The 8,338-nt window shown below is 53.8% G+C and overlaps 1 protein-coding gene across 2 annotated transcripts; it reads right to left on the reverse strand.

Annotated features, from left to right (window-relative positions):
* Positions 1-309: 309 nt before the first annotated feature.
* LRFN5 (leucine rich repeat and fibronectin type III domain containing 5) lies at positions 310-6,739 on the reverse strand. 2 transcript variants are annotated; one of them, XM_015426311.1, is made up of 3 exons: positions 5,352-6,739; positions 974-1,698; positions 310-469 (listed from the first exon to the last, which is right to left on the reverse strand). In XM_015426311.1, the coding sequence occupies exons 1-3, from the start codon at positions 6,737-6,739 to the stop codon at positions 456-458; spliced, it is 2,127 nt and encodes a 708-aa protein (XP_015281797.1). In that variant the 3' UTR covers positions 310-455. The 2 variants fall into 2 exon arrangements, with proteins under 2 accessions (XP_015281797.1, XP_015281796.1); XM_015426310.1 differs by lacking the exon at positions 310-469 and having other exon boundaries at positions 744-1,698.
* Between the last annotated feature and the right edge of the window lie 1,599 nt (positions 6,740-8,338).

Below are 8,338 nucleotides of genomic sequence, written 5' to 3' on the forward strand. Positions count from 1 at the left end.
GGAAACTGGGCTGGGAGGTCTGTCCCCCCCCAGCCCCCAGCCCAGCCCCGCGGCCACCCCCCCCATTCTCTGTCGGGCTCCCCTCCCTCTCCGTGCAGTAGAGGGAAGCAAACGAAGCTCCATGACCCCCCCCCGAGCATTCCAAAGAGGTGCGCCGAGGACGATGCCGGGGATTGGTGGGTACGCCGGCGGATTGTGTTTATGGAATATTTTATTTTACACAACATAACAACACAGAGTTGTTGGTTCTGTACAGCAGTCGCCTGAAAATGAAGGCATGGACCATCGTCACCGGAAAAGAAATGGCAGAGAGGGAGAGAGAGGGAGGGAGAGAGCCGGATCACTTAAAAAACTGTATAATACTGATCGATCCATTAAGTGGCCGTTGGTTGGTGTGGAGGGCAGGGCGATCCCCTTTTGTGTAAAGAGGCTCTTTTCCTTCGGCTACTGTGGAATCAGGACGGCAGTCCTAGGGGAGGAGGAGAAGGCACGGGTGTTATTTCATGCTGCTCCCCTTTAAACAGATATACTTATTTCTTTTTTTCTTTTTAAAAAAATGAGCTTTGCTGCATGACATAAAATAAGACCCCAGCAGGAACTCGCCCGACTCTGCGCGGGCACGAGAGGGGCCGGAAGCGCCCCCGCCCAGGAAGCTACGCGAGTTCTCGGACGGCGTTTGGGAGAAGTGGGCCTCGCCGTCCTTCTTTAAATTAAAAAAACAAAACGAGACACACCACGGCGGCTCAGACGGTGCTCTCCAATATCCACTCAGAACTGGGGAAAGTTGCTTTGCCACCATCCACCTCGGAGCCCTCCGTCTGCGTGAGCATCCCATTCATAGACAAGCTCCGCTTGGACCAGAATCCCCCCGGGGCCGGGGAGCTAACGTAACAGTGGTATTCCATGAATTCTCCGTTCAGGGAGTACCTGCGCTTTGCCCGGGAGGGGTCGGCCGGCAACGTGAGGAACTTACTTGGCTTGGCTTGTGCTCTTTTGTATACGGGGGCCCCCTTGGCCAAGTCCGAGGGCCGGCTGGGCAACTGCAGGGCCGTGGAGTTGTTGCGGTTCGTGTTCTGGGCCTCCAGGCTGGGGGCGGCACCTTCGCTGGGGGGCAGCGGCTCACTGCCCGGTTTTGGCATGGGCTTCCGCTTCAGCTTTTGGGAAGCAGAGGGGCCCGGAGTCCACGCCTGAGGCAAAGTGGAGGTAGCGGTGGAAGAGTCTTGGCTGGAGCAGGCGTCCGAGGAGCGCGTCGCGCCGTCGCTGCTCACCTTGCAGCACTGCAAGCTGTCCTCGTGCCCCACGGCCTGCTTGGAGCCGGACGGGGGCATGGCGGCTCCACTGCACCCCTGGCCTTGCGCCCCATTGGTCTGGGAGTAAACGTTGCTGACCTTGGTCACCTTGTGGTGCCCGCCATTGTTACACACCTTGTAGCGGATCATGAGGATGATGATGAAGACCAGGACCGAGGCCACGATGATGCCCCCGATGATGATGATCATGGTCCCCCCCAGGAACTGGGACTGCATGAAATGGCAGCGCACGTAGTCCTGCTCCGTCGTGAACTGGATGCAGCCCACCACGCGCGTGGCTGTCAGGGAGGTGATGCCGTCGTCGTAGATCGCCAGGACACACAAGTCGTACATCGTCCCCGCAGCCAAGTTGTTGACCAGGAAGGTTTTGCTCGTGGGAGGTATCATTCTAGCGGACAACAGAGAGAAGGGTTAGCAGGCAGCTGAGAGGAGGACTCACTCGAATCAAAGCAGAGCTTGTGGCCGCTGGATTTGACGGGGAGGGGGAATCCCGCGTCAGCGGAGCTGCATCCTCCCAGGACTCCCCCCTGTGGGATATGACCCACAAAACCCTGTTCCCTGCTGGCTTCTGCTGCCCCTGGCCCTCAGGGGGTCATTTCTGCTCTGGAAGCTGAAAGGGGATGGCACACAGAAAGGGAACGCTTCAGAGGAGGAAGACTACCCAGCAGTCTGTAGAGCACTCGGGGAGGGGGGGGAATGCTCTCATGCAGCTCCATCTCATCCGATCTCAGAAGCTAAGTGGGGTCAGTACTTGGATGGGAGACTCTGAAGAGGAAGACTCTGCAGAGGGGAAAAAAGATCTATGCTTTATCACTTGCATAGATCTCGACAGGCTGGGAAACCGGGCCAAAACAAATAAAATGAATTTCAGTGGGGATAAATGTAAACTTTGCATTAAGGAAGCAAAAAAATCAAATGCATAATTATACATTGGGGGAGATTTGTCTTGGCAGTAGTATGTGCAAAAAGGATCTAGGATCTTAATGGCCCATACATGGAGCACGAGTCAGCAGTGTGGTGCGGTAGCTAAAAAGGCAAATGCCATTTTGAGCTGCATCAACAGAAACAGAGGTTGTTTGGGCTTGGAGTGTGCCGGAGCGCTGCTCCGGGAGCCCAGGAGCAGGGACAAGTGGTGGTGGCGGCAAGCCCTGCTCCCAGCTCCCCACCCCCACCCCCAAGCTCCTTCTTTTTAGAGTTGCCCCATAGAATACAATGGAGAGATTGTGCCGCCGCTGTGGTGCGACTCCAGAGAGAAGGGGTTAACCCCCTTCTCTCTGGAGTCGTGCGGTGGCGATGGCGTGATCTTTCCATTATATTCTACGGCCCTATAGAGGAGCGGCGTGACTCTAGAGAGAAGGGGGATAAACTTTGAACCCTTTCTCTCTTCGCTTCCCCCCTTCCCCTGAATGGGGAGGCTTTTGAAGATGCCCCCTACTTTTGCTTTCCCGTCTGACATCACTTCCGGTGATATCAGGGGGCATGACATATGCTTATTTATCTTATTTATCACTGTTGTTATGTATAATTGCTGCTATGATTTTACTGTTTTATGGATTTTATGCATGGGCTGTCGCCCTCTGTAAGCCGCCCTGAGCCCGCTTGCGGGGAGGGCGGGGTAAAAATACCTAAATAAATACATAAAATAAATATGCTAATAAGCTATTATGTTAATAGCTTATTAGGTATGCTAAAGAGCTCCTGCAGCTCTTTTTCTACGAAATGACCCCTGAACAGAAGTGTAGTGTCCAGATCACGTGAAGTGATGGTATCACTTTACTCGGCTCTGTTTAGACCTCACCCAGAGTATTGTGTCCAATTTGGAGCACCACAATTTAAGAAGGATCTAGACAAGCTGGAACGTATCCAGAGGAGAGTAACAAAGATGGTGGTGGATCTGGAGACCAAGTCCTGTGAGGAAAGGTTGAAGGAGCTGGGTATGCTTAACCTGGAGAGGAGATGACTGAGAGGTGATATGATAATCATCTTCAAGTACTTGAATGGCTGTCATATAGAGGATGGTGTGGAGTTGTTTTCTGTTGCCTCAGAAGGTTGGACCAGAACCAATGGGTTGAAATTAAATCAAACGAATTTTCAGCTAAACATGAGGAAGAACTTCCTGACAGTTAAAAGTGGTTCCTCAGTGGAACAGGCTTCCTCAGGAGGTGGTGGGTTCTCCTTCTTTGGAGGTTTTCAAACAGAGGCTAGATGGCCATCTGACAGCAATGTGGATTCTGTGAACTTAGGCAGATCATGAGAGGGAGGGCAGGAAGGGTTGCCTCAGGGCTTAGTTCTTGTGGCCTTTTTTTACACGGCCAGGGAAATGCTGATTGCCACTTTGGGGTCAGGAAGCAATTTTTCTCCAGGCTGGTTTGACCAGGGATCCTGGAGGTTTTTTGTCATCTTCTGGGCATGGAACAGTAGTCACTGGGGGCGTGGCGGGGAGGTATTTGTGAACTCCATACCTTGTGCAGGGGTTTGGACTAGATGACCGTGATGGTCCCCTCCAACTCTATGATTCTATGAAGGGACTGGCCATGCTACCTGATGTGCCGGGGAACGCAATTAAACCCTTTTCCCAATGTCCCATTCTTGAGCCATTTTGATCTGGGAGGAAACCACACCTTGATCTCAGACAGAACATTCAGGACAACACACCTCGGTTTTCCCACCTCCTTACTGTCTCAGAGACATGATCTACTGCCAGAGTTGAACACCACTGCCGTCTCTCTTTCATTGCTACGAACGTGGTGAAATTCCCCCAGTCCAAGGATGGGGAACTGAACTAGAGAGACCCTTGCCTAGGGAGGAGAAAGACAGGTCTCCAGTTTGCCTCAGCCGGAAGACCGGGCCACAGAGGAGCCTCGGAGGTTTCCGCAGCTCTCCTGACCACTCCCACTTAGGCTGGCCATGCGTCTCCCCAGGCCAAGCCAAACACCCTCCCTCGACTGCCCCGCCCTTCCCTCCACTGAGTTATGTTTCCTTGGTCTCTTCTTTTGCTCCTCTGCAATGCACCCGGGCCCAAGTTCTAGATCCACGGCCGTGACTCAGGCCCAAAGCAAAGCACTGGACAGGCCGCAGGGTAGGGTGGCCCAGCAGAGGAACATCAGCAGAGCCCTGCTGAATCGGACCAGTGGGAGTCCACCCAGTCCAGCCACCTCTTCCATGCAGCGGCCAACCGGTTAGCCAGGCAAACGGGACCCGAAGGCCAAGGCCGTCCTGCCACGCTGCCTCCTCGCACTGGTATGCAGAGGCTGGCTCCCGCTGCAAATGCCCATCGTGACTCGCAGGCTCCACGAGTGCTAAGGGCGAGACATGCAAGTCTCCACAGCCAAACTCCAGACTATGTCTACACACACACACACACACACACACACACAAAAAAACCCCCTGCTCATTTCAGAATTCGACAGAAATAACTGCTAAACATCCTCATGGGATAAAAGACCAGTTGCAGCCGTGCTTGCCTCCAAGCCCAGCCCCCACACCCCACAGCACTTCCAACCCTTCTCCAAGACCATCAGGGCGAGGGACAAGGAGTCTCTCCCCCTCCGAAGCCCACCTGCCGGCTGGCTGGGTACCTCCCCGCTCGATCTCTGGTGCAGCAGACCCAGCCCGTCCCTCGCATCGGGCCCACCCAGCAGATCCCTGAAGTCGACCACAGACAAAGGAAGTGGCCGCAGTCACACGCCTCACTGGTTCCGGAGTCTCAGGCCTGCCGGCCTTTGGGGGGAGGCTGGAAATCTCTGGGGACTGCAGTGGCTCCCCAAGGGACAGAGATAAATCCCCTCCCTGGAGAAAAGGGCTGCTTCGGAGGGTAGACTTTATGCCATTCTACCCGGCTGAAGCCCCTCCCCTCCCCAAACCCCGCCCTCCCCAAGGCTCCACCCCCAAATCTCCAGGAGTTTCCCAACCCGGCGCTGTCAGCCGCGAGGAGTCTCTTGCACACGGGTGCGCCGTCAACTCACAACTGCCTTACGGTGACCCCAGCGAGGGGCTTTCGAGGCAGGCGGGAAGCAGAGGGGGGTTGTGGGAGTCTCTTACCTGTAAACAAGGGAGTCATCGTAAGTCCCATTGTACTGGATCTGGAACATACGTATCCCGGGTATATTCCTTTGGAAATTAAACTTAAGCAGGGCCGTGGAGGACGTGGCTTCTGCCACGACCACCTTCTTGTCCTGGCTGACTTTTGTTTCCCCGTTGCTACTGCTGGCGTTGGAGCCAGACTTGGTGGAAGTCGAGATGTCCGAGGAGCCGGGGTCCGGCTCGTGGATGTGGTTCGTGCTGTTCAGTATGTGGGGCAGCTTGATGATGTGGAGGTCCACAGACTGCGTGGCTTCCCCTGCCGGGTTGGAGGCGATGCAAGTGAACGCGCCGGTGTCCTTCATGGTGGTGATGTGGATATCGAGGGTCCCGTTGTCGTACACCAGCGACCGCGTTGCGTTGGAGATCAGCTTGCCCTCGGGGGAAATCCAGTGGATGGCGGGCTCTGGATCCCCACGGGCCTTGCACCTCAGGATCGCCCTCTGGCCCTCCAGCACCCGTAGTTCGTGGGTGTGCCTCGTGATGAGGGGGGGCTCGCACAGGAACTCCTCCTCTGGGACGGACCAGAAATAGCGCCCCGACAAGAGAGGGGGAGAGGCGCAGGTCTCCAGGTCATCCTCCCTGGACAGCCGCCTCAGCCACAGGAGCTCGCAGTTGCAGTGCAGTGGGTTCCCTCCAAAGCTCAGCGCGAAGGTGGAGGGATTGATGATGCCGGAGGTGGCCAGGACCTGGGCCCGCTGGAAGAGGGGGTCGGGGGGCAGCTTCTGCAGCTTGTTGGACGTGACGTCCAACCGGGTCATCTTGTGGAGGTGGGAGAAGGTCCCTTTCGGGATGCTGTCAATCATGTTATGGTCCAGGCTGAGGGTGTGCAAGCTGACCATCTTCTCCACGGTGTCCCACGGGATCGTCTCCAGGTTGTTGTAGGACAGATCCAGCTCCTCGAGAGCCAAGACGTCGTCAAAGGCCGTGGAGGAGATCAGGGTGAGCTGGTTGTTGTTCAGGATCAAGTGGTGCAGGTTGGAGAGGCCGCTGAGCATGTCGTGGGTGATCTTGGCCAGGCGGTTGCTGTTCAGGTGCAGAGCCCGCAGGTTCCGGAGGTCCGCAAAGGCATGGGGTGTGATGAAGCTAATTGTATTCCGCGAGAGCGTCAGATCCACCAAGCTGGTCATGTTGGCAAAATCCTTCCGCTTGATGTTGGTCACAAAGTTGTCCGCCAGCCGCAGCTCCACAGTCCTCCGGTCAATGTTGGGAGGGACAAACAGAAGCCCTTTCTTGGCACAAAGAGTCGCAAGGTTTGGAGAGAGGATCTGGCACACGCAGCGCTTGGGGCAGATCTGGGCCTTCACAACTAAGCCAATGAGCAGCAGACACAAAAGCAGTTTTTCCATTGTAGAGCGCGGTCAGGATCCTGGAAGAAAGCAGAGGAGACCATTAGGGGGGTGACCTCAGGTGAAGACCTGTATAAGAGGCCGGGAGGGCGGTGGGATTTCAGACCTCTCCTGTCCAGTGTTCCCTCTAAGCTGAGTTAGTGTGAGCTAGCTCACAGTTTTTTAGCCTCTGGCTCACACATCTTTGTCTTCGCTCAGGAAGGAGGGCTCCGGAGCAAACTAATTTATGCAGCAGCCAAATTGCTTGCTCACAACTTTAATGCCAGGAGCTCACAAAGTAGGATTTTTGATCACAAGGAGACTCCACAGCTTAGAGGGCGCATTGCTCCTGTCATAAGAAAATAAGAGACGCCAATGTTGGATCAGGCCAATAGCCCATCCAGTCCAACAACACTCTGTCATACAGTGGCCAAAAATACCAGGTGCCATCAGGAGGTCCAGCAGTGGGGCCAGGACACTAGAAGCCCCCCCACTGTTGACCCCCACCCCCAAGCACCAAGATGACAGAGCATCACTTGCCCCAGAGTCCCTGTCTATATCTTGTGGCTAATAGCCACTGATGGACCTCTGCTCCATATATCTAATTCCCTTTTGAAGCCGTCCATGCTTGTAGCCACCAGCACTTCCTGTGGCAGTGAATTCCAAGTGTTAATCACTCTTTGGGCGAAGAAGGACTTCCTTTTATCTGTTCTAACCTGACCGCTCAGCTCACGAGTTCTTGTATTTTGAGAAAGGGAGAAAAGTACCTCTTTCTCCACCTGCTCTATCCCATGCATAATCTTATAAACCTCAATCATGTCACCCCTCATCCGTCATTTCTCCAAGCTAAAGAGCCCCAAACGCTTTAACCTTTCTTCATAGGGAAAGTGTTCCAACCCTTTTATCATTCTAGTTGCCCTTTTCTGCACTTTTTCCAAAGCTATAATATCCTTTTTAAGGTGTGGTGACCAGAACTGTACACAGTACTCCAAATGAGATCGCACCATTGATTTATAGAGGGGCATTATGATCAGTGTTCCCTCTAAGCTGAGTTAGTGTGAGCTAGCTCACAGTTTTTTAGCCTCTGGCTCACACATTTTTGTCTCAGCTCAGGAAGGATGGCTCCAGAGCAAACTAATTTATGCAGTACGCAAATCACTCACAACTTTAATGCCAGTAGCTCACAAAGCAGAATTTTTGCTCACAAGACTCCACAGCTTAGAGGGATCATTGATTATGATATTGACTGATCTGTTTTTAATACCCTTCCTAATAATCCCCAGCATAGTCGCACACTGTCTCGACATTTTCAGTGAGTTATCTACTACAATTTCAAGATCTCTCTCTTGATCAGTCTCTGCCAGTTCGATCCCCATTCAACGTGTATGTATAGATAGGATTTTTGGCTCCAATGTGCATCACCTTGCACTTGGCCACATTGAACCCCATTTGCCATGTTGACGCCCACTCGCCCATCCTCGATAGATCCTTTTGGAGTGCCTCACAATCCTCACTGGTTTTCACCACCCTGAACAACTTTGTGTCATCTGCAAATTTAGCCACTTCACTGCTTACTCCCAACTCCAAATCATTAATGAACAAGTTAAAAAGCATCGGAAC

This window comes from Gekko japonicus, unplaced genomic scaffold (genome assembly GCF_001447785.1).
Source record: "Gekko japonicus isolate JY-2015 unplaced genomic scaffold, Gekko_japonicus_V1.1 scaffold557, whole genome shotgun sequence".
NCBI classification, from domain to species: domain Eukaryota; kingdom Metazoa; phylum Chordata; class Lepidosauria; order Squamata; family Gekkonidae; genus Gekko; species Gekko japonicus.

Excerpts from the sequence above, each read along its gene's own strand:
- LRFN5 (XM_015426310.1), bottom strand. The coding sequence starts at position 6,739 with ATGGAAAAACTGCTTTTGTGTCTGCTGCTCATTGGCTTAGTTGTGAAG. Across the intron at positions 1,699-5,351 it reads GATGACTCCCTTGTTTACAG|AATGATACCTCCCACGAGCA; the intron begins GTAAGAGACTCC and ends GTTGTCCGCTAG.